Genomic DNA, 26,032 nt, shown 5'->3' on the forward strand with positions numbered 1-26,032 from the left:
GTAGCATCAACTATTTATGTGTGTTTGGAATAGTATTTATACGACTAGACATTTTCCATATTTTGCCATATTAGAAACACTAACTTCATTGGCATTTAATGGGATGGACCAACACAAAGTAGAGAATTTACTGCAGCTCTACAGCTCTAAAAAAGTGGTTTGATGTAAATGAATATTACTAAATTTGGATAAAAGTTTATGTTTGGGAATTGTAAAAGAGATTTACAGTTTATAATAGACAATGTCAATTTGGAGGGAAATTAAGTTTTTGGGAGTGATGGTTGATCACAAGCTCTGCTGGAAATCTCAAATAAAATGTGCAAAACTAAGATGGACAGAAGTATCGCCTTTCTCTGCATAGCTAAACACTTTCTGAATTACACCGCACTTCATATTCTGTACTGTTCTCTTGTTCTGCCGTATTTAAGTTACTGTATGGAAGCTTGGGACAAAAACTACCAGACAGAACGGTTCACAAGGCAGATTTTCATTATCATACCAACAAATTATTTAAAGATTCTTGCCTTCTCAAGATTCTCAAGATTTAGGTGAATCTCAAACAGCACAGCTGATGTACAAAGCTAGACTAAAACACCTACCAGATAACATACAGAAATGTTTCTTTGATTATAGGGGAGAACCTCGAACGACCATGTAGAGAATGTGCATTTCAGTCAGAGGTGACTCGGCAAAGAGCTGAAGCAAAGTCTAAGCATGAGTCTGTTTAAGAAAAGGCTCAAACTGGTTATTATCCAAAGGTACAAGGAGGAGGAGGGGAGGTGAACAGGTGTTTCAGTTTCATTGTCCAACCCCTGTATTTTGTATTTACTAGATGAACATTGACTCAGGAGCATCACAAACTCCCAAGACAAACAGAAAATAAGAAGAATATTCATAATAAAGCTATAAAGGGTGGAGGAGGGGTAGGACTAAGACATATTCACTAACTAAGGTGTATTTGTTTGAATGTTGTAGATTTATATATGTACAAAGACGTATAAATGATATATTCATATATTTATTTAATGGAGAAGAACTTGGACCAGGATAAATTGTTGAAGGTAGGAATGGTTTCCATGAAGTGTAACGTGAGTTAAATGTGTATTTGCTGACATTAAAAGTCTTTGGTTTCCTCAGCAGATGAAGGAAACTTTCTGCATCTTTAAGAACAGAGTCCACATGACTTGTAAACCACAGGTAAGAGTCATGCTCTGTTCCCAGATATTTAAGTATTTTCATTTAGGGCTATCAGAGTAAGACGGGCTATACAGAAACGCAAGCCACACTTTTCAGAGTTTTTTTTTTGTTGAAGAATCTTGAATATATATTTGTTCTTCCACTTCATGCATTTTTACCTGTAACATAAAATCCCAACACGATACATTGACGACTGTTTTAAGAAGTTAAGTGGCTATGAAAATGTTTGCAAGGCGCTATGAATATAGGATATTTTATTTCACAATAATAAAACCCAAAAAGCAGAAGAGGATGTATCAACAAGGAGGTAGTTTTCTTGTATTTTCACAGAGATGTTCGAACCTTCTTATTTCTAAAGCAACTTAGAGTCACCGGAATACGTCTGCTTTATGGGTTGAAGAAAAAGGTTTGTGTCAGAAGTGGGATTCGAACCCACGCCTCCATTCGGAGACCAGAAGCCCCGTCGCTACGGAAGGAATAGATCCTTGAGTCTGGCGCCTTAGACCACTCGGCCATCCTGACACCGTGAAAAGAAACGGGCCACCACCACATATTTAATTCTTTACACCCCACCGATCATATATATATATATATATATATATATATATATATATATATATATATATATATATATATATATATATATATATATATATATACATGTTATGTATGTGCAAGATGATATACTTGGGTTTCATCTAAATGTAGCGCTCACAACACTATAGATGCTTTCAATTTGAACGGTTAGTTATTTCTCTACGCATGCGTATTATGGAAGTCCAAGTCATGGTGCATTGAAGCAACCAGCTCGAACGGAAATATTTTAAAGTACAGAACATCGCTTCTACACATAGGAGTGTAATTGTGGTTGCTTTATGTACTGTAGCTTAAAAACGTGCTACAGAGAGGATACATACCATGTTATCGCTAAAGGAGAAGATTATAGTGCTGCTTTAGAACTCCAAAAGGTGTTTTAACTACGCTACTTGAACGCCTCAGCTTCCGGTATATTTGCTTGAGACGGCCATATTGGACTTTTTCAAGGGTATCTGAAGACGGTAGGCCAGACAACATGTACCGGTTTGCAAAAGCTGCAGCTAACCTCGGTGGTAAGGATAATGTTTTCTTGAAGGGTTCATGTCTTATTTATGTTATTAGAACAGGGACCGATTCATTATCAGTCAGCAGGAGGAAATGATAAGCTTTTTGGTTGTTTGACCGACTCCGACATGCCTACTGTTCGCTAGCTAATGTTAGCATGTCCCAAAGAATCCTGATAGATTCATACATCATGTGTTTTTATGTTTCCTAATGCTTTGAATCATATATCGGGATAAATCCTGGGGTTTTCAGTGCTTCAGATACACAACTTACATTCTTAAACACCCTACGGTGTACTGAGCATTTCAACTTCGTGTAATCATGAAGAGTTTACAGTAAATGAAAGTGTCAAGCTGTTAAGACAATAGGAGGCCAAATAAGGACAGAAAAGGTCGTAGTCCGTAGATGAAGTTTTCCAGACGTGTTACACTTATTTTTTAACTTATTTTTTTCCAAGGAATATAAATGAAATCCTTTGAGGGGAAAAAACTTTACCGTGACATTCACACCAAAACTCCCTTCTTATCTATTAAAAATCGATATTAAAACTAAACCATTGATTTATTCTTGTTTTATTTGCAGTTGTGAGGTCACCTGTATGTGTAATTGCTATTCATTGCCTTTTGGGGGATTCTTTAGCCAGAAAATTATATGTTTGTTAGGTTATGATGTCTATAAAATCCTATTTTACTTGTGCAAAATTTGACACATATTTTGGCTTAACATCATTAAAAACTTCTACATACACAGTGCACTCTCCCTACTCTCCCATGTTTGAAGGCAAATTAAATGTATGGAAACTTTGGATCACTTTATAATAAGTTAGCAATGATTGTAGTTTTATCATTAAATGAATGGTCTCAACTTAAATATGATATATTATATATTTTCTGTTACAAGAAATGAAGGGGTCCATGGACATTTTAGTGTCTAAATACATTTTCTGATTAAAAAAAAAACAAAAAACAAACATAAATGGCCCCAACTTGTTCCTGACCAAAATGGCTATTCTTAACAACACTGGAAATATTGTTTTCTATAATTAAAAAAAAACCTTGAGCTTGAAAAGTTTTAACTTGGGTGGAAGGAATATTCTAAAGATTATCTGGTACATACTTCAACTACTGATGGCTCAGAAATCTAAATCCCCGTCACATCTGTTTTTAGTTGTGTATATATATATATATATATAGTCTCATGTTTTAGTTTTATTGGGATTCATGTTCCATAAAAACCACAGCATTTAAATGGTTTATTAACCTAATTTATAAGACATAACGAATATTATCAGGGTTTTTTTTTTTTTACCGTACTGCTGTTTTTATGCAGGCCAGGCTGTTCAGCAGGTGAGGCACGGATCCACCGCCCCCCAGAACTTCCACTCAAAGTATGGCCTGGGTGTGCTGGTCAGTGGAGCTGTCTTCTGCAGCACCGTGTGGGGATATGTAAGTCAGAACACTCTGCATTCATTATCAGAACAGATGCTCACATTTTGTAAACAAAGTATTCTTGTTTTAATGGAGTCTGTTAGAAAAATGTGATTCGTTTTTGTTTAAAGATGCTGCATTTTACCCAAAAGTTTTCTCTCAAAACAAGAAAAGCTGTTTTTATGTAATATTTGGTGGGAAATATTTTAATGCTGTCAAAGTTTAGTTTTTCTCTGCCCTAATTGGCAGCAACTTTTTTTTTTCCAGAACTGAGAAGATATTTTAATTGAGTGCATTAATCTCTTTACAGATACTATATAAAGCAGAGTTGACTCTTTGTAAAGAAACTTACTGAAAATGTTTTAACATGTTTAGACTGTTGTATTTTACCTTAAGATTGCATGAAACAGCATTTCCTCCTCCATATAAAATATTATGAATGAAGGTTACTCTTTCACAGTCATGCATTCTTTCAAAGCAACAGCTGTAAATGTCGTGTTCATGTATTCATGTTTTCTAGTGTATACGTGACCACACCAACGTTATCTGTTTAACACAACCTCAGTTGTTAATTATAACCGCAGCTTAAGCTTGTTTTTCCTCCTGTCAGGGTTTTTAAAAGGATGACATTTTTCCGTAGCAGTTTTGAGGTCTGGATAAATATGCAAAAACAAACTCTTGTTTCCAGACTGTTTTATGTTCCATATTGTAAATAAAAGTGTTATTTAGAAAAGTCAGGTATAGTATTTTTGCATTGAATGTAAGTAAATGATCTGTATAATGTCACTTTGTCATCAAGCCTTAAGTTTAACTTTTTGACTGTCATTGTTTTTGGTTTTGGACATGCTGGGAGCCAGATGCATGCTTATACATGCTTATACTGTTTTACTGGTGTCATGTAAGGCCATGCCTTAGGAGATTATTATTTACTTTTATAAACTTTATGATCTTTATGAGCACAAACAATTAATATACATTTGCAGCACATATATAGCCTTGGACATCAACAGAGACCCTGAAGTTTGACTGGGAAATTAGAAAATGATCCTAATAAAATGACCTCAATGCTCTTAAATATTAGGTACATCTATAACATGTGAAATGTATTCAAATCCTAGATCTAAAAACTTAAAGCATTTGAAAACAACTGACTGAAAGTGAAAGATGGGAATCCTTTTCAGACTCTAGATCCAGTATGGTTGTAGCATTAGTTTAGTAACGTTTTATTGTTTTTGTCATTGTGCAGGTACTGACTCAGACTGGAATTGTCTGGAACCTGTCCCCAGTTAATAGGTTGTCGCCCAAACCATGGAGGGTGGCAGAGGAGTAAAGAGCCAACATGATGGACCTGGTTCCCAATCACAAAAACCTATTACTGTATAGATGGATAACCTTTATCTGTGTGTTCAGACAGTCAATTACTGCTTATTTCAACATCCTATTTGTCCAAATAAATTAATTCCACTGATCTGCTGTTTTGAAGGTTGTTTTCAGAAAAGAACAAAAACTGCCTGCTTAGATTAAAGACTACAAGAATATTTTCAACGTTCAGGAATAGTAATATTTATTCAATGTTTTTTCTTGGGACGCACAGTCCTGCAGCCTTTAGGTGTCTCTGCCTGTGATGTTTAATGTCCATCTTCTCAAACACACCTGATTCAAATGATTGCATAATATAAAGCACAAGCCTGTTAATCAGCTGTCAAAATGATTAGGAAAACATACTGGAGCGAGGCTGGAAAACACGCAACATAGTACTTTTGGTAATACAGTATTTAAGGAATGTTTTAAATGTCGCCCTGCTTCAATCTACCAGAGTTTAGTAGCTGACTAACAAACGAGCATGCAGGACTGATATAAAAAAACACAATTTTACAGAGTTAGAACGAGATAAATGTTTTGGAAAAGAAAAAACATTTTTAAAGAATGTAGGAATGTCGAGATAATTGCATTCATGTGGTTGCCTAAGGGACAATCCCTCTATTGTCTACTGTACGATCAGGGTTTATTTTTATTATTTTAAACAGAAATAAGTCTGAAGTTAGATGCAGAGGGTCTTTGGCACAGATAATGGAGACATATCTAAGCCTTTTAGTACAGCATTGTCTTTACAACTGTTTGGTTTACCAGGTTTCTTACTTCTGAGAGGAGCGTTACAGTTTTTGCATTATGTTTTATTAATGTTGAATATTTTGTTTAAAATACTGCAGCTTAAGTCAGGTAAGAAAGGGTCGCCGCATGTTAGTTTGAAGGTGAACGTGTTTCTTAGTAATTAATTAAAATGCTTAAAATATAAGAGAGTCTAATAGATTTGACTCACAGAAAACAAATTGCTTTACATTTTAAAGCTTTTATGCAAGATTTGCTCAGTACTAATGAGCCACAGTTTGAGTCGCTGTAACAAAGCTGCATAATAGCATAGTAATTTATCAATTTTAGACCATACACACTGACAAATGTGACGATCTGCTGGTTCCGTCACCAGGAAAGACGAAGAATTCCGTCAGGAGACGTGCATCCATCTAATCCAATCAGGATACACCAATTCTAACCGTATTAGCCAATCAGATGCCGGAGGAGGGATTTGCCCCGCCCTCACGCTGTTCCTATGCTCTGCTCTAAGGTCACCGCTGACATTCGGTAGCTAACTCGTCAGCGGCCGAAGGAAGCGGAGGAAATCCAGTCAGGACAGCGGAAGATAGAACCAACTGAACCAGCCAACATGTCTCTTTCCAACAAACTCACACTGGACAAGGTGGACGTCAAAAGCAAGCGGGTCATTATGAGGTGAGCAGTTTAATGTCGCCCGTAGCAGCGTCTACTCGGAACAGCCACTCGTCGTAAATGAGCCGTCGAGTTAGTCAGTTTCCATCCGTTATCGTAGCGGACGTTGTCAGGTTGGTATATTACGACTCAAAAGTGATGGTTCACTGTATCTGACTCGGCTCAGACCAATGAGGAGAGGACAGGAAGTGATTTAACTGGTTGTCACGTTTTCCTTCCGTGTTACGTGCTTGGGAGGAGATGCTGAATGGATGTGACCTCCGCATCCAACACGCTGCTCGGCCCTGCCGTTTAATACGAACATGGATACTCCAGCCTGAAGGATGTTAACACGCCTTGGTATTCAGCATTAAACATGTCTGCCTGTAAACGAGTTTTATTAAAAAGTAAATATCCAGTTTGTCTCAGCTCACCAGAGACTCCTAGGTTCGATTCCCTCAGCAAACATCTGATCAGATGGAGGCATCTACCAACAAAAATGTCAAGAGTTTAGTATCACTAAACTTCTTGCAAAGGTAGCTCTGAAAAAGCAGTTTTTTTTTACTTACTCATTAAAAGAATAGGAACTTTCACTGGTTTTTGTCCTTAAATCCATCAACTAAGAGCACTTCCCACTCTTAAGATGGTTCAGTGCTTTGCTCAATTCAATTCAAAAATACTTTATTAATCTCAAAGGGAAATTAAATTGTTTTTATAGCTCATATTATGAAGGTTTCCTCAAAGAGCCGTTGTAGATGCTGATGGCTGTGGGCAGGAAGGATCTCCTGTAGCGCTCCGTCTTACAGCAGATCTGAAGACGCCTCTGACTGAAGACAATCTGTTGTTGTAGGACAGTCTCATGAAGAGGATGTTCAGGGTTCTCCATAATGTTCTTCATTTTATGAAGAATCTGTCTTTCCACAATGATCTCCAGAGGTTCCAGAGGAGTCTCCAGAACAGAACCAGCCTTTTTTATCAGCTTGTTGAGCTTTTTTAAGTCCCTGGTTCTGATGCTGCTTCCCCAGCAGATGATGGTAGAAGATATCACACTCTCCACAACAGACTTATAGAAGATATGCAGCATCTTGCTGCAAACACTGAAGGTCCTAAGCTTCCTCAAGAAGTACAGTCTGCTCTGTCCCTTCTTGTAGATGGCTTCACAGTTGCATCTCCACTCTAGTCTGTTGTCCAGGTGAACACCGAGGTATTTATACTCCTCCACCACCTCCACTTCTTCTCAACGGTGTGGAACTCTGCTTAGATGTTTTTCTTTCACCTTTATAGGACCATTGTCTTTAACCTGACTTTCTGCTTGTATAAACGCATCAGAACTATGTTTTTAAGTTATTTTTCCTTTTTTTTTTTTTTTTGTGACCGCCAACAAACTAACCCTCCCAGTCTGTAGGAGAGCATTTGAAACTGACACCATGTGTGGAAATGTCAGAGGGCCATGTGGGTTTGCTCGGTTCGGTGATGCAACCCCAGGCCCCGTAGGACAAGGTTCACTTTAAAGCCAGCCCTGCTGTGTGTGAAGAGGACGTTTCAAGTGAATTCGGATGAGTTTGGGTCTCTGCCACAAGTCGAAGCTGAGGCCTGTTGCAGCCTGCCACATTGTTGGTGTTTTATGGATCACAAGGTTTTAAAACTGAGGTTGGGCCCGGCTGAAAGAGCAAGAAGGCACGGTTTTGCTACAGAGACCTATAGTGTTGGACCTAAATGTGTTCAACCTCCCTGCTGCACATATTTTGTAAAGCTGAATGCAGAATTCGTGAAGCATGTTGGAATTAACATTTTGTATAAAGATGTAAGAGTTTATTTTCTGTGTCTGGAAAGGAAAGAGAAATTGTGAGAAGATTGCCACCGGGAGCTGCTTTTCTGTGTAAACCTTTGGCTTTTTTCTACCCAGCTTCCCCAGTTCTTTCAGTTTAAATAAAGTACCTAATGCATATTTCTAAAGCAAGACATTGAGATTCTTCATTCTTTACAGTAACAAACATTATGCATTTTTTTTTTTTTAAATATGGCTCATGGTGTAGTTTGTAAATTTCATCCCTACCATGTTTTTATTTATATAGCACTTTAAACACAGTGTTGACCAAAGCGCAGGTAAACGGGTAAGTCAGTCTAAATATTTCCACGTTGTACGAGTTCTGGCTTTTTACCAATACAGTTTACAGCTACACCAGAGTAACCGCTGCCAGAATACCAGCCCAACCAACACCTGTGACCGTTTTGTTTGAGAGCAGCTGAATAGCCAGCGTTCGGGTTACAGGTTAATACAGTAGATGGCGACTATAATAGTTCCAGAGTATGTGCGAGTCCGTTCGTGTGTCTATAAATGGATGGTGGGGGTGGTGATTGTGTTACAGAATGGAGTCTGGGGGATGCATCATATTCTGGTGAGCTCCCAGTCTGCGTTGCTGCATGCCTCTGTGTGCAAACCATGGCTTTATTGTTAGTTCTGAGACATCTGCACATGTTCTCAGAGGAGGGAGCTGAAACATGGTTCGACAAACTTTATTTTTGCATCTTTCACTACTACCTGAAAACCACTTTGTGCTTTAGTACCAACCAATGCATTTTCTTCTTATTATCTTCATATAAATGTAGAGGAAGCATGCCAATTAACAGAAAGAAATGGCACAAAATGATTTGGATTGATTGCACTTTCTCAGCTGGACATGTCTTGTATTTACTCTAATCTTTCTGTTTCAGAGTCGACTTCAACGTTCCCATGAAGGACAAGCACATCACAAACAACCAGAGGTTAGACTCTTTGTTTTAAAATTCCTTAATATGGCTGAAAATATTCTGCCTTTACTGATGGCAAAACAAAACTGGTCATCTGATCTGTTTTTATCAGGATCAAGGCTGCAGTGCCGAGCATCCAGTACTGTTTGGACCACGGGGCGAAGTCCGTGGTGCTGATGAGCCACCTGGGACGTCCTGATGGGAACGTTATGCCTGAGAAGTACTCGCTGGAGCCGGTTGCTGCTGAGCTCAAGACTCTTCTGGGAAAGTAAGTGGATAACGGTTCATACCTGCTTCATTTTTGGTGGATATTTATTTTGTATTTTAGTCCGCTTCATGATGCATCAATCGCAGCTTCCACGGTTGGTTTCCAGTGTCTGATGTGTGGGTTCACATTTAAAGGTTTGTTTCTAAATGATGAAAAAAACTATTTAGAAATGAAAATAAATGTCCTTCATCCACGTGCGTCTGTCTCAATTAAAATGGCTTTTAAAATAAACGGCTGAGTACTCATTAGGTTGCAGATTGTATTACCACCAATGAAGTGTAATATTGTGAACAAAAAAAAAGCTTAAAAATAAAAATCTTGGCAGCCGTATGATGTCAGTTTTAATCTGATGTTTTTAGATGATCAAGACCGTTTTCTAGGAGAAGTTCCTCGAAGCTCGTTAAGGCAGGCAGGATAAAGTTCTGCAAAAAACAGTTTAAAGATAAATCAGATTTAATGTTGTTAATGCAATCTGTATTTTTAAATGGTTTAAATTTCACCACTTAAACAAGAGTAGAAAGAAATGCCAAAAATCTTTACTGTAATGTTTTTAAAGGTATTTTTTCGGCACTAGTGGCCTTTATTTAGATTTTTTTTTACAGTAGGCAGACAGGAGAGAGGGGGAGGCATTCATCCTGTCGCGGGTCCAGGACTCGAACCGCTTCGAGGACTGTAGCCTCCGTATATGGTCGCGCGCTTAACCCCTACACCATCAGCGCCGCGCCCCATCTTTACTGCAATGTTTGTACTGACATTTATCAAATTGGTCCAACGTAGTTTCTAATAGAAAAAAGGGGAAAACTGTAACGGAAACCAAATGCTTTTACAACAAATCCAAGCCTGACCACCATCTGTGGGACTCTGCAGGGACGTCACCTTCCTGAAGGACTGTGTGGGTCCAGAGGTGGAAGCCGCCGGCGCTAACCCCGCCGCTGGATCCGTCATCCTGTTGGAGAACCTCCGCTTCCATGTCGAAGAGGAGGGAAAAGGCAAGGACCCCTCTGGAAACAAGGTGAGTGTCTGTTTGTGTTGAGCGGCTGGATTTAAGGCATCACCAGTGAAACTTTAGTCTGAATTTCATGTTTTTGTTGGGAGAAGTTAACTGGCTACAGGAAGCTGAGAGATGTTTCCCCTGGAAATGACAGATGTATAAATCTTAAACTGCTTCTCCCCAGCAGAGCATTTTATCCCTCCTTTCCTGAAGCTTTTAGGTGTTGATGGACAATAAGGACTCAAAATTATAATTATAATAATTAATATCATTCTTTTTGGAAATCATCTGTAACCACAGGTCAAAGACACACAACTGACCCATTATCACCAGTTACATTAACTAGAGCAGCTGTACCTCTAAACAGGAGGCAACCATTGTGTTCAACAAGACTTGGAGATATTTAGTTACCACAATTTCAGAGCGGTGCAACCAAATGTTGTTTTTAATCTACAGTTATCAAGAGCTTTGACCTGCTGGCATTAATCCTGAAGGTCCCCAGGCTTTTCCTGTGCAGCAAGGCCTGGGTGGCATGCAGCTTTATTTCTACAGTGTTTCCGTGCACCAGGACGGGTCTATTTTTAATGCGTTTACACATGCATGCTACTGAATCATCCCATTAGAGATGGCGAGGGTCTCGGTGAGCTCAGCTTGGTGTTGGACATCAGGACCCACTGTCCTGCTTGTTTTGGGTGTTTCCCTGCTGCCGCACATCCGACCTATTTGAATGGTTGGCTTTCTGAGGTAATGCAATCATTTGCAGGATCACTGGTTGTGCTGCAGCAGAGGCTCGTATAAATCAATCAACATTTATGGAGCACTGTTACACACAATAAAGAATAAAAGCACAACGGTGAAATGTTCCATAAAATCAAAACACTGGCTTAATTTTCAAGCTCCCCAGCATTAAAATCCAATGTAAACAGATTAGTTTTTGATTTGAAAATCACTCTAAAGGTTCTGGTCGGACCTTACGGACAGTGGGAGACGGTTCCACAGTTCAGGAGCTGCAGCTGGAAAAGCTCGATCAGCTCGAGTCACCAGCTGAGGACGATTTTATTTATTTTTTTGTATTTTAATCTGTATGCTTGCCTGTTTTAAACACATCAGTCAGGTAAATTAATCTATTCAGTCGTCTTTTTATTTTATTTGTCTTTTATTAAATTAAATCAATTCAGTTTGAATTTTCCTTCACTTTTGTTTGTAGCAGTCTAATTCCTAATATTCCTAATCATTTTACATTTTTCTCATCTGGCTTTAAAGTATTAATGTTAAAACTAAGCGGGAAGAATTGTTCTCCAAGTAGAAAATTAATAAATTATCCAAAAGGAATGAGTTTTATACCTCGCAGAAAGTAGTGAATGGTTTTCTTTTTAAAGTCAGAAATGATACAATAATCTGGATGTTAGAGTTTAACGTTTAAGGTAAATTTACTCCTTCCTCTGGATAATGCAAGTCACTGGAGAAGGATTTCTACCTGAGTGAATCGGTCATTGTGTTTGGGAGAAGGTCAGGCAGCAGAAACTCCACAGCAGTCCCAAGTGTCTGACATTTGGTCGACATTGAAGAACCCTCTTGACCTTTTTCTGCCCTGCGGTTCAACAGTTGTGACCTTTTGGCTATAAAAGTGCAGCAGAAACCTGATCTGCAGTAAACCAACTGCATCATGTCTCCTTTCACTGCATCCAAGTGAGTTCTGACGTGCGTTTGCAGGTCAAACAGCAAGGACACGTCTCATGGACATGTCTGACATATTTTATGCTTTCTCTGCTGCGAAGGACAGATTTTGGTGGCTCAAACGTTTATATTTATGTATGAATCTGAAACCCTGCACCCCATTCAGGCTACTGGATGTGATGTCTGTGTGTAACTATTAGCATACAACAAAGCTGTATTACTTTGGAGGGAAAAATCTTATGTGGAATGACAAATGTATAAATAATAAAAACTGTAGTGAGAGGTGTAGCAGTCTGCAGGTTCTGCTTTGGATGCTGCGGTACCGTTTGTGCCTCATGGCGGCAGCTCAGTGAATGGAGATAGTCTGAGAAGTCTCTGACAATGTTCAAAGCCTCGCGCCTGCAGCAGGTCTCTGGGGAACACTCCAATGACCATTCAAGATCCCCTCACTATCCTCTGCAGGGCTGTTTCATCTGCAACAGCTGCTGTTGTTTAATATTTATATATTTTTTGGGTTACAGCTTTAAGAAAAACAGGCATCCAGAAGCCCCCCCTGACACACAATCTGCCTTTTTTTTTGTGGTCTTCATTATCTTCTATCCTTTTTGTTCTTCAGACCAAGGCCACCCAGGAACAGACGGACTCCTTCAGGGCGTCTCTGTCCAAACTGGGGGACGTTTATGTCAACGATGCCTTTGGGACGGCTCACAGAGCTCACAGGTGAGCTGAATGCCTGCTGCTTGGTTCTGGGAATCATCTGGTAGCTGTAGCTGTGGCTCCAGTCTGACCTTTCTGGAAACTCTTTCCGAGTATGAAAACATGTTGTTGGCGAGAACGTCCAAAATACAGGTATGTTGGAGGTCAGAGGGCGAAGGTTCCTGCGTTACATCAAGCTGATGGTTGTTTTAAGCTCATACTATACCTTATCTTTTAAGACCAAACATCGTATCTTATATAGGGTTCAAAGTGGCTTCACAGACAACCTAAATTATTATATCCTTTCAGTAACAAGAATCAATGTATTTTATCAGGTTTTTATGTTGAAGTGCATCATTTTGATGTGAATAGAAAGGGTTCATGGTTCGCAAACCTACCAAGACATGGGCATCAACTTAAACTGATAAAATAGGCAAGAATAGCTTTAATCAGAGAAGTAGCCAAGAGGTCTACGGAGACTAGAGCAGCTGCTGATCTGGTCTTCATGAAGGAGAGGTAAGAAGAACTCCTTTTTAAGGCTTGATGCAGGGGACACAGCAAACATGTGGAAGAAGAAGTGGTCAGATGAGACCAAACCCGTGTGAAGGGAGAGTAACACAATACATCACCCTGAACACACCATACCCATAGTTGAACATAGTGGTGGCAGCATCATGCTGTGGGGATGCTTTTTCTTCAGTATGGACGGGGCAGCTGGTCACAGCTTCCTCCCTCTTCAGCATTAGGCAGCGCTTTTTGTTGCTATGTGACCATTAAAGTTCACAGTTATGTGAGAAGCTCTGATGTAAATAAGTAGAAGATACAGTCCACAACTAAACCAGACATTAGGGTGTTTACAACTGTTATAGGGCACTATGGGATTTACACCCAGAAGCCTTTGAATTGGTTTCCTTTTCTGCTTTCTACATAGAAGCTAAATCCAAGCCATGTGTAGGTTTATAAATGTATATTTTTCTCTCTCTCTCCTCCAGCTCCATGGTCGGAGTTAACCTGCCTCAGAAGGCAGCAGGTTTCCTCATGAAGAAGGAGCTGGACTACTTTGCCATGGCTCTGGAGAAACCTCAGAGACCCTTCCTGGCCATCCTTGGAGGGTGAGAAGAATTTCTTTCATTTCTTCCTCCTCTGTGTGCTTCCCCCTGTAGTTTCCTTCTTCCTCTGACCCTCTTATATTCACCCATCTATCCAGTTTCTTATTTTTTGCACATTTCACAATTAGTTTTGTAGAAATATCTGCCATGAATTCATAGTAAGCTCGAAGGTTGAGAAGTAAGGAATTTGATTGGAGTATTTTACAGTGCTGGAGAGGTTTAAAAAAACGCTATTTCCTATCCTATTCCTTAAACGTTCTTCCCTTCCATGCCCTATAAATTCTTTTTAAAACAGCTTAAGAAAGACAGAGGTCTGTTGTTGGACTGAAACTATCAGCAGAGATCAGGATTAGACTTCCCTAAAACAGATCAACTCCCCTGAATGTTCCAGTACAGTCGTCTATAACTAAACTCTTACATTTTCTTTTTAAATTGGGTCTTCTGTGCCTAAATGCTCAGTTTGTTGCTTAAAACGTGATTCATAAACCGACCTCTTCACTTGTTGCTACGGAAGGCAACAGCAAATCAGGAATGAAGGTTCGATCGAGAACAGCGGAGGTTTAGAACCATGCGTGACGTTTAAAAACAGATCAGTCTCTGTGTTCCTTCACCGGAAGGCTCTTCCAACACTGAACGAAATCACTGTTTGCCTTTGGTTAAGGTAAAATAACTGTATAGGTCAGTGTTTTCATTGAGGCATCAAGTAACTATCAGTAACTGTAATAATAGGTACACGATTGGAGTTGTAAGCACTACTATCCTCATTCACTTCACTCACTCCTTACCTTACAGTTGCCTCCAACTGAAGTTTGAAATGTTGCGGCTACAGTTGCAGCTCGAAGTTGCGTTGGTATTAAACATTGTGACGGGTTTGAACTCAACTTGTACATACTCTGATCCATCTAGTCGACCGTAAATGTGTGGCTCAGACATTTTGAGGCTCTAAAGCGGCTTCATTTCTCTGAAGTTCTGGTTCATTTTCACCCCTCTGTGTTTCTGCGCTGACTGGTCTCTGCCTCCTGCTTCAGGGCGAAGGTGAAAGATAAGATCCAGCTGATCAACAACATGCTGGATAAGGTCGACGAGATGATCATCGGCGGCGGCATGGCCTTCACATTCCTCAAAGTCCTCAACGACATGGAGGTGAGGAAGACGTGCTGCAGCTCCTCTGTTTGGTTGTAACAACAAACCACCTTTAGAACAACTTCAAGTCTGGATTTTAGTGTGTAAGAAGTCTGGTTAAAGCAGGAGTTAAAAACGTTCCAAAATTTAAACCAACTGCTGTGGTACTTTACGCTTAAAAAGACCATTTTGTTGACCAAAATGGTCTTTTACAGCTAGGTCTGACCTAAACATGGAGAAAAAAATGATGCATCAGTGTTTATTACTAAATCATAAACCATCACCCCAAAAACCTGATTTAGAAAGGTGTTTATTTTCATTCATACACATCAAATGCAGAAAATAAAGCAAACACCTTCAGCGTTTGCTTTATTTTCAATGCAGAGGCTTAAATAGATTACGTATTCATGAGAAATGAGGAGTACAGTATTGGAAAAATGTAGCTATAATGGGAGTGAGTGGGACCCAATTGGTCCTGAGGGTAAGGAGTATAAGCATGTAGATAAATGGGCTGTTCTACTTGCAGTGCTATAGGGAGGATCATCAGGTCTTTTTTCTGATAAATGAGGATTAGACTAGGACATCAAGTTGTCCAGTTTTACTGAACCGGATTACATTCATGATGGGATTAAAAAGCCTTAGGAATGAGGCCTGAAATTTTATTTTCAGGTTTCCAGTTTTCTACCGAGCTACAGGACTGTGTTGTGAAACCACGCTGTGTGTTTTAGTGCTGCCACAGATAGACTTCGGTTCATAACCTCGGTTCAACCTTTTAACGATAGGATTTTGAAACACAAACTCAGTGTTGCAACTCCGTTTTATTTGCCCAGTCTAAAAGGCAACCGTTTCCACCACGATCCCCAAACACCCAGCTCAGCCTTAGCAGGGATAAAACAATAGATAAACCCGGCAAAGGAGCAAGTGGCAGTTTAGCAAGAGCTGAGTGGAAGAAGGAAGAGTGTAGCAAGAAGATTTTTGAGAACGTTTCGACACGCTGCTTAACAGGAAGTGAGGACTCGCGTTGGAGCCGACTGGTGGCGTAAATGTCTCTCCACTCCGTCCTGTGGGGTTCCTCAGGGTTCGATCCTCTGACAGTTTTTTTTTGTTGTTGTTTGTTTGGGTGTTTTTTCTGACTGGACATGACATCTCCTTCCACTGCCTTGAAGGTATATCAGTCATACCCAATCCAGCTTTTCCCAAGAAAACTGGAGAGAAAAACAGCCCTACCTTCTATATAAGAATGAGATTTCAGTTATAAAAAGCGTACATTAATGGAGAGTTGCAGAAGAAAATGGCTGCCACTGATCTTTTTTATGTTTTTAGATCGGTACCTCTCTATTCGATGAGGAGGGCGCTGGTATCGTCAAAGACCTGATGGCCAAAGCTAAGAAGAACGGAGTCAAGATTACGCTGCCCGTTGATTTTGTGACCGCAGACAAATTTGATGAGAAAGCCGCCACCGGCACTGCAACCGTTGCTGCTGGCATTCCCGCCGGCTGGATGGTAAGATGAGGACTTAACCTTTAATTACATTTTACACGCTTTTACTGTCTTTCTTGCCAGGTAGTGCTAATGTCTCACTATTTTGCTTCCCTTTCCGTTGTAGGGTTTGGACTGCGGAGCAGAGAGCTCCAAGCTGTACGCTGAAGCAGTGGGTCGGGCCAAGCAGATCGTGTGGAACGGCCCCGTCGGTGTGTTCGAGTGGGATAACTTTGCCAAAGGAACGAAGAACCTGATGGACAAAGTGGTGGACGTGACCAAATCAGGCTGCATCACAATCATCGGTAAGAAAGACGAGATGGTGGTGCTGTTTTATTGCTTGTGTTTAAAAACAGGTCCTTGTGGTGCTTACAGCAGCGTCTGGAGTTTTGTAAATTTTCATTTTAAGACTGTTTTAATAACTAGAGGAAAAGAAACTAAGAGCAGCATTTTAAAGGCAGCCTGACACTGTGAGTAAGAGAGGGTTTAATGGTTTTAAAACAAAGGTGTAATGTTGAGAGCTGTCACTTTAAACGGTCGATGACGTCTTATAATAGTGTAACTGGCCTAAAAATAAGCGAGGGCTGCCAGCACTTTGAAATGTTAAGAGTAAAACACAGAAAGTTTGCAGTAATAGGCTCAACCTTCCTGTTATCTGCTGAAAGTCTCGCTCTCATGTCTCAACATGTTTCTTTTTAACAAGCTGCTCATTTGCTTCCTCACATCATTTCAAACTCCTCGGTGATGCTGAGAAATGCTAACCTTGAGTCTTCCTCCTTCAGTAACGACTCTCTCATGGAGGAGTGTTGTTGTCATAGCAACCTACTTAGGGTGGCGATTTCCCCGAATCAGAAAAAGATCATATTCTTGAGTTTATCGATTATAGCCTAGTTTTAATTTGAACTATAGTTATTCTGGCTTACTTTTTTCAGTTTTACATAATATATTAATGAAATAGCTTTTTTTATTTTATTATGGTTGTAGCTTAGTTTTTGAGTTTGAATATTTTTATGTTTAAATCTGTCTCTTCTCAACTAAGTGTCCCAAGATCCACAGATTTGAGATCCTATTTGGTTTTTACTTCATTCCGCATTCTTTGGTGTGATTGATTGAGCTTTATGCTTTGTTTTAAATTCTCTAAAAAACAGTTTTAGGTTTTAATTTATGTGTTATGATAAAATCTAAGTTTCTGGCTGGCTGATCCCTGGCCAGTGAGGATGAGCTGGATAGCAGCTGATGTCTGTGTGTATGTATGGTTCTTCTTAGATTATTTGGTTGTTTTTTTTTTTTTTTTTGTCAGACAACTTGATTTGCAGAAAGATGGACAGAATAAAACTAAATAAATGAACAGTCAGACCCTGCGACGGATTGACGGATTGCTCCCTGCAGCCGTGCAGGAAGAGCATTAAGCATAGACGATGGATGAATGGATTTTTCCGACCTTTGAAGCTGTGGCTGTCTGTGTTTTGTCCAGGTGGGGGCGACACTGCTACCTGCTGCGCCAAGTGGGACACAGAAGACAAAGTTAGCCATGTGAGCACTGGAGGTGGCGCCAGTCTGGAGCTGCTGGAGGGTGAGTGGTGAAACGGGCCATGTTGCTTACTGGACAGGGAAGAAATGATCCAGCTCATCTTAACCCTCTAAGCTGTTTAACAACTAAGATCTTCTTTGTTTTTATAAGGGAAAAGAAATCCCCCTTTTCTTTCTCTCTATCTTAAAAGAAAAATATTAAAGTTATAACAAGTTGTGTAGGGGTTCTGTCTGAGCCCTGGTGATCAGGTTTTTTGTGTATAGTCGTAAATAAATGGCTTCACTACTGTTTGTGGGGCCCAAAATTTGATTGTTTTTTTAACAGCGTTCCTTACTTTACATATCAAATATCCCCCCCCCCCCCCCCCCAGATACTTAAATTTACAGCGCATCAAAAGTCTCCCTGATCTTAGTAATAAAACATGAAATTCTGATATAATCAAAATGGAAACGATTGTATCTGCAGTGCATTCAATGAAAGGGAATCGATGGCAAAAAATTTATGAATGGACATGGATTACTCCATTTGGTTTAAGTATTTATCTAATTTGCTTAAGTAAAGCGAAAGTTATGTAAAAAATTCATTTCAAAAAGCACAAAGAAGTCAAGGGACTCGTTAATATTGTCTGTCTTTGTGTCCTCAGGTAAAGTCCTGCCTGGTGTGGATGCCCTCAGCAGTGTCTAAACCTTCTGTCAGCTGGAGTGTGTCTGTCTGTGAGTGTGTGAGAGGTGGATATCTCCTGAAACGTCTCCACAAGTGTCATAAACACACCTGACCCTAACCGCAGAGATTTCCCCCTCAGCTGAGACTTGCAGGAGAATCTGTACTCCTCTCAGATCTGCAGTCATTTCCCAGTAGAGCGCTCCGTCTTACGTCAACGTGCTGCTTTAAGACAAACCGCTGAAAGTGAGAGCCTTCACACGTTTCATTTTTGACCTTTTTATTTCACTTAAAAAGTCAAAAAGTTCAGATACTGTAAGTTCCCAGCTGTGAAGCAGTGGTGAGGACCATGCTTCATTTACGAACAACAAGCCAGCTCCGTTCACCCGCTGCAGCACCATGAGAGTAATACTGTACATGTAGAGCTTCTGTAGAAAGTATTAATGTGGTGTTTTGTCTGTTGGCACTGATTTCACCCGTCTGATCTGTTCTGGCTAATAAAACTGTCTGTTTGTGATCGTCTCCTCATTCAGACTGAAAATCTGTGGCTCAGAATCTCATCAACAAACGACAGAAAATCATCTTTACGTGAAAGCTAACAGAAAAACTGCTTCAGTTGGTTCTTAACAAGGAGAAATTATATTTTTAAAAATCTTAGCCCAGGGGACAGATTGGGGCTAAAAGCATGATCTTTATTATAAAAGTAGGTTTTCATTCTGTTTAATTTACTTTTTTCTTTTAAAAAAAGAACTTGTAAAAAAGGGGTCTTAATGAACCCTTATAGCTACTAAAATGTTTTTAATTTGTCGGATGGGTAAAAAAACATTACAATTATTTTCGTAATTTTGCACAATCACAAATTTCTGTGTATTTTAAGTTGGTAAAAACAAAGTAATAATTCCTCTGGATGATAAATTAGGGTCAAATGTGAAAAGTCTTTAGTCTTCTGTAGATCTTTGAAATTTTTCTAACTTTTTAAAGCATTTTTAGGCTGGTTTCTGACCATTTCTGAAGGAATTATGTCTCGGTCTCAGACCTCTGACCCATGAACTGCCATTGGGTTCATATTAAAAAGGCTCCTGAACTTAAGGGACGACTCCGCTGTTGGCACGACTATATGAAGAACTACATTTCAATGAAGTCTGGAAGCCTGAATGTATGAAAAACACCAATGATAGCATAAGATACTGTTTTAGCACCAACAAGGTGATTCTCTAAGAGAGGATAACTTCATAACGTGAAAACATTTTGTCTAAAGTCAGATTAAATCATTTTAGCAAGCAAATGACACGAGGACTCACCTGTAGGATAAATGAATATATTTATTTTCTGACCACTAGATGGCACCCTCACATTTCACCTGAATGTGCTGGTTTATTTACAAACTCCTTACACACATTTTAAACTAAAATAAAGTTTGACCAGAGGTCGAGAAAGAAGAGATGCTGCAGGCAGATGAAACCCTCCATGGTCCTGTTGTGTTCAGGTTTACTCCCCATTTTCATTCACATAATCTGGTTCTGTCAAGACAAATAACACAATGAAGGTGTTGTTTATAACTTTATATAAAACAAATAGTTTTATAAAAGCAGATGTAATGAAGGAGGTGGTGAAGTACATATATATATATATATATATATACATCTGTTCTTTCCAGAAGATTATTGTATTTTCTCATAAAAGTCTTTAAAACGTATTAAAATGCTTTAAATGTTTAGTGTACCATGTAATTAAAAATGAAAGCAACAAATCTGTGAAACCTCCAAAACATTTGGCCTATACTGTGTTTCTGAACAAAAATACCCCCAAACTGATATTTAAATCAGATTTCCTGGTAAAAATGTTAGATTTCCTGTTGATGTTTAATTTTGCACATGCTCACTCTGCTATTGCACGTTGCTCTTTTACTTTGCCCGTTTTTTACATTAGTTCACACACATTCAAAGTAACACATCTCAGGTCTCTGTTGGATTTTTTGTTTTTAGTTATTTAGTTTAAATGTTCCACTGTAACAGATGTCATATTGAACTAAATCAGCTTAAAGTCCGGCCAGTTTAACTGGCTCTCCGTAACTGGTGTAGTTCAGCATCTTCATCTTTGGATAAAAATGTAATTTAACTAATAAACTCCCTGCAGATGTTTCATTTGAAGATCATAACTCACCGTCTTGATGTACCGAGACGTTTTCATAGTCGTTATCTGCTTTGGTGATAGAGTGGTTTGAATGAGTCATCCATTACACTTTGACTATAACTCTAAGGTTTTAATGCAGGAATGTCTGAAGACAGACTGGGTTTTTACCTTCTGTTCCTTCCATTGATTCTGTTACTTTCATTGATTCACAAACGTTCCCGTAGATTCCAGGATTCAGGTCCACTGCTAGAAACACAGCTCAAGTTGTAAAATAATTATACAGCTGAAACCACATATTTACAGACATCGTATGAATAGACAAACTTATTTCTCACAATCAGAGATGAAATCAGGACTAACTTTGTCATGTTTGAGGTCTTTTAAGATTACCAACATTATTCCTGCTTCCTCAATGCGAGAATAATAAAATAAAATGTATTCATTCAAATTCAGAAATGTTCATACAATTTCTCAGAGTTTTGTAGAATTGCTGTTAGTTTGCAGGAATTTTGGCCCATTCTTCCTTCCCCATTCAGAATCGGCATAACTGGGTCCGGTTTGTAGGTCGCTTTGCTCTCACACACCTTTACAGCTTGTGATTGCCACTCTAAACATTGACTTTTTTGTCCTTATGCCCCTTTGCAACTAAATAACTGTACGACTGGAGCCATTGTTCATTTGGAAGACCCATTTGTGCGCAAGCTTTAACTTCCAGGTCTTCGGATATAGCTTAAAGGGGACAGTCAGTCAGTCATTTTCTACCGCTTATTCCATAGTGGGTTGTGGGGGAGCTGGTGCCTATCTCCAGCAGTCTATGGGCGAGAGGCGGGGTACACCCTGGACAGGTCGCCAGTCCATCACAGGGCAGCACGCTAACAACCAACACACTCATTCATACACCTAAGGTCAATTTAGAGTGACCAATTAACCTAACAGGCATGTCTTTGGACTGTGGGAGGAAGCTGGAGTACCCGGTGAGAACCCACGCATGCACGGGGAGAACATGCAAACTCCATGCAGAAAGACCCCCAGTCAGGAATCGAACCCAGGACCTTCTTGATGCAAGGCAACAGTGCTACCAACTGCACCACCGTGCAGCCCTTTAATTATATTTTAATATATATTGTCCTGTTTCTGCAGCGCTAGATTATTGTTATCACTACAAAAATGGCAGATCGGGTTAAAGTGCAGCGCTTTTTGTCCTGGAGGGGGTCGGGTGTGGGGTATCTCAACAGCATTTAAAGAGACGGCACCAAAACGAGCAGAACAGGAGTAAAGGAGGAGCCTGTGGAGCTACAATAACAAGAAGTTTAAACCAAAGCATTGCAGCTCCACTTTATTTAGACCACAACTGAATGATTTAAGTGTGAAAAGGAAGAATTTAAAAGCATATGTCCCCTTTAATTTTCTTCATAATGTTATTTTCTTATGATGTCATCTATTTTATGAAGTGCACCAATCCCTCCTGTAAGAAAACACCCACACAGCATGATGCTGCCACCGTCGTACTTCACAGTTAGCAGGGAGTTCCCGGGCTTGTAAGCTTCCCCCTTCTTCTACTGTAACGTTTGGACATTTGCCCAAACTGTTTATTCTTAGTTTATCAAACGACAGCACATGTCTCCAGAAATGAAGGCCTTTGTCCCAGGCTTTTTATGTTGATTTAGTTGTAATAGCTTCTTCCTTGCGGAGTGACCTTTCAGCCCATTTAAGTACAGGACTCGTGTCACTGTGGATAATGACTCTCTAACCAGCTTAGCCTGTATCTTCACAAGGTTGATAGTCAAATATGAATCATCTCTGGTGTCCCAGAGATGAAGCACTTGAATCAAATGTTGTGAGTGAACCTATCAGACGCTTACAAAGCTATGACATCATCATCATAACCTGAGGTTTCTGAATTTAAAGGGAGTAATAAAACAAATCTCTCTAATTATTCTGGCACTTAGTAAATACATATAAAGATGAACTAAAACAGGAAAATTTAAGTCTGATTAAATATCAGATAATGAGAAAACCAACGTTTTTTTTATGTATTTATAGAGTGCCTGTAAATGTCTGATTTTAACCGTACGAGTTAACATACTCACCAGGTAACCTGTTCTTACCATTTCCATAGAAAGAACCAGCGATTGGATCTCTGTGAAACAATAAAACACACTTTTATTACAGAGACCCTCTTCAAACACATTTATTTGCACACAATTAAATAATCAGCTCAGAAGTACACCACATTCTTTTTATTTCATTCTTTTATTGATTTTTTGCCACTGTTTTTTTAAATCGACGCAGGTTTTTACAATTTTAATTGTATTTTTTTATCCAGCAGAGAGTTTATTACATTCGCAGCGATGCGTATTGTCATTAAGCAAAAAAAAAATACTGTTCTAAAGACGAATTTAGATTTAAAGTTGAGAGATTCCTGCTTTGATGACATTTTTCTAGTTGCAAACTCGCTGATTGGCTCTCAGCTTCTAACTCCGCCCATTTTCTATGAACATAGTGCAAGAGGTATTAAACCTGAGAGCAGAAACAAAGTTGGAGATAAATAAAATCTGAACAATATGCTGTTTTCAGCATATTTAGTGCTCAACGCTGCCGTCTGGGGTTCGATTCCTGACCTTGGGACCTTTGCTGTATGTCTTCCTGCTTCTCTCTCTGCCCAGTTCCTGTCTGAATACTGCCAACAACCTTAAACAACTAATAATGAGATCATAACTGATGACCCCCATTCTCAGTTCAAGTGTAGAACCTCCTGACAACCAAAACTCTGAACAAAAGAGACCACCGGCGCTGGCCTGTCTGACAGTGACCACCATGAGCCACCCGAAGGAGCTCCTGTCGTCCCGTGTCCCTGAGCCAAAGAGACAAGGATTCAGGTCTCCTTGAGAGTCCAGCCAACCCTTTTCATTCTCCGTGGATCCTGATGTTGGGGAAGACTGTGAGCTTCTCCTATTTTCCTTCCTTTTTTCTAACCAAGTAGCGTTTCCTCCAAATTATCATTAGGTCTTACATTTCCATATGAGACCAGAGCCGGCCTAAGGCATAAGTGGACTAAGTATAAGCTTAGGGCCCTCAAACAATCAGGGGGCTCCCATAAATGCTTGAAGTTTAACAAAGACCATAGAGCTAACATTTTATATTTATTTATGAAGATTGAGAATGCTATTAAATTGGATTTAAAAATTTCAGCATAAATACAGGTCCTTCTAAAAAAATTAGCATATTGTGATAAAGTTCATTATTTTCCATAATGTCATGATGAAAATTTTACATTCATATATTTTAGATTCATTGCACACTAACTGAAATATTTCAGGTCTTTTATTGTCTTAATACGGATGATTTTGGCATACAGCTCATGAAAACCCAAAATTCCTATCTCACAAAATTAGCATATCATTAAAAGGGTCTCTAAACGAGCTATGAACCTAATCATCTGAATCAACGAGTTAACTCTAAACACCTGCAAAAGATTCCTGAGGCCTTTAAAACTCCCAGCCTGGTTCATCACTCAAAACCCCAATCATGGGTAAGACTGCCGACCTGACTGCTGTCCAGAAGGCCACTATTGACACCCTCAAGCAAGAGGGTAAGACACAGAAAGACATTTCTGAACGAATAGGCTGTTCCCAGAGTGCTGTATCAAGGCACCTCAGTGGGAAGTCTGTGGGAAGGAAAAAGTGTGGCAGAAAACGCTGCAAAACGAGAAGAGGTGACCGGACCCTGAGGAAGATTGTGGAGAAGGGCCGATTCCAGACCTTGGAGGACCTGCGGAAGCAGTGGACTGAGTCTGGAGTAGAAACATCCAGAGCCACCGTGCACAGGCGTGTGCAGGAAATGGGCAACAGGTGCCGCATTCCCCAGGTCAAGCCACTTTTGAACCAGAAACAGCGGCAGAAGCGCCTGACCTGGGCTACAGAGAAGCAGCACTGGACTGTTGCTCAGTGGTCCAAAGTACTTTTTTCAGATGAAAGCAAATTCTGCATGTCATTTGGAAATCAAGGTGCCAGAGTCTGGAGGAAGACTGGGGAGAAGGAAATGCCAAAATGCCCGAAGTCCAGTGTCAAGTACCCACAGTCAGTGATGGTCTGGGGTGCCGTGTCAGCTGCTGGTGTTGGTCCACTGTGTTTTATCAAGGGCAGGGTCAATGCAGCTAGCTATCAGGAGATTTTGGAGCACTTCATGCTTCCATCTGCTGAAAAGCTTTATGGAGATGAAGATTTCATTTTTCAGCACGACCTGGCACCTGCTCACAGTGCCAAAACCACTGGTAAATGGTTTACTGACCATGGTATCACTGTGCTCAATTGGCCTGCCAACTCTCCTGACCTGAACCCCATAGAGAATCTGTGGGATATTGTGAAGAGAACGTTGAGAGACTCAAGATCCAACACTCTGGATGAGCTAAAGGCCGCTATCGAAGCATCCTGGGCCTCCATAAGACCTCAGCAGTGCCACAGGCTGATTGCCTCCATGCCACGCCGCATTGAAGCAGTCATTTCTGCAAAAGGATTCCCGACCAAGTATTGAGTGCATAACTGTACATGATTATTTGAAGGTTGACGTTTTTTGTATTAAAAACACTTTTCTTTTATTGGTCGGATGAAATATGCTAATTTTGTGAGATAGGAATTTTGGGTTTTCATGAGCTGTATGCCAAAATCATCCGTATTAAGACAATAAAAGACCTGAAATATTTCAGTTAGTGTGCAGTGAATCTAAAATATATGAATGTTAAATTTTCATCATGACATTATGGAAAATAATGAACTTTATCACAATATGCTAATTTTTTGAGAAGGACCTGTAACATTTTAAAGGAACGAACCCGTTTACATTGTAAAAGTGTGAAGAAAACCTTCCTTGTTTGATTGCCGTGTTAAAATAGTTAGAATCATATCAGTCAATTATCTGTGATCGCTACGAAGCTTAGCCAATTATTACTCGCCCCCCTCTCCCAGCTTAACCAAATCTGCATTAAAACGCTGTTAGTGGTGATTAACAAGAAGATGGATCCCAAATCAAATCCTGCTTAAGGCCCCATTCAGCCTTGGGCCAGCCCTGAATGAGACCATCAAAAATAACGTTCTTCTGAACATTAAACAGACACTTTATAACATTTCT

At 39.7% G+C, this 26,032-nt stretch overlaps 2 protein-coding genes and 1 non-coding gene across 3 annotated transcripts; 2 read left to right on the top strand and 1 right to left on the bottom strand.

Moving 5' to 3' along the window:
- Nucleotides 1-1,608: 1,608 nt before the first annotated feature.
- Nucleotides 1,609-1,719, bottom strand: trnal-caa. The gene is made up of 2 exons: nt 1,682-1,719; nt 1,609-1,654 (listed from the first exon to the last, which is right to left on the bottom strand). It is a non-coding gene; the product is annotated as a tRNA-Leu (tRNA).
- Nucleotides 1,720-2,149: 430 nt separating this feature from the next.
- On the top strand, nt 2,150-5,193 carry LOC124876036 (cytochrome c oxidase subunit 7B, mitochondrial). The gene is made up of 3 exons (XM_047378513.1): nt 2,150-2,306; nt 3,628-3,743; nt 4,972-5,193. The coding sequence occupies exons 1-3, from the start codon at nt 2,270-2,272 to the stop codon at nt 5,053-5,055; spliced, it is 237 nt and encodes a 78-aa protein (XP_047234469.1). The 5' UTR covers nt 2,150-2,269; the 3' UTR covers nt 5,056-5,193.
- Nucleotides 5,194-6,311: 1,118 nt separating this feature from the next.
- pgk1 (phosphoglycerate kinase 1) lies at nt 6,312-19,300 on the top strand. Its single transcript, XM_047378505.1, has 11 exons — nt 6,312-6,512; nt 9,204-9,254; nt 9,352-9,507; nt 10,375-10,519; nt 12,792-12,895; nt 13,864-13,983; nt 15,009-15,123; nt 16,426-16,605; nt 16,709-16,886; nt 18,056-18,154; nt 18,756-19,300. Exons 1-11 carry the CDS (start codon nt 6,448-6,450, stop codon nt 18,794-18,796), a joined length of 1,254 nt encoding a protein of 417 aa, XP_047234461.1. The 5' UTR covers nt 6,312-6,447; the 3' UTR covers nt 18,797-19,300.
- The last annotated feature ends 6,732 nt before the right edge of the window (nt 19,301-26,032 follow it).

The sequence above is a fragment of the Girardinichthys multiradiatus genome, chromosome 11 (genome assembly GCF_021462225.1).
Source record: "Girardinichthys multiradiatus isolate DD_20200921_A chromosome 11, DD_fGirMul_XY1, whole genome shotgun sequence".
Lineage (NCBI taxonomy): Eukaryota > Metazoa > Chordata > Actinopteri > Cyprinodontiformes > Goodeidae > Girardinichthys > Girardinichthys multiradiatus.

Coding starts and splice junctions, on each gene's coding strand:
- LOC124876036 (XM_047378513.1), top strand. CDS start 2,270: ATGTACCGGTTTGCAAAAGCTGCAGCTAACCTCGGTG. Junction 2,307..3,627: donor AGCTGCAGCTAACCTCGGTG/GTAAGGATAATG, acceptor GTTTTTATGCAG/GCCAGGCTGTTCAGCAGGTG. Junction 3,744..4,971: donor GCAGCACCGTGTGGGGATAT/GTAAGTCAGAAC, acceptor GTCATTGTGCAG/GTACTGACTCAGACTGGAAT.
- pgk1 (XM_047378505.1), top strand. CDS start 6,448: ATGTCTCTTTCCAACAAACTCACACTGGACAAGGTGGACGTCAAAAGC. Junction 9,255..9,351: donor CACATCACAAACAACCAGAG/GTTAGACTCTTT, acceptor TGTTTTTATCAG/GATCAAGGCTGCAGTGCCGA. Junction 16,606..16,708: donor GCATTCCCGCCGGCTGGATG/GTAAGATGAGGA, acceptor TTTCCGTTGTAG/GGTTTGGACTGCGGAGCAGA.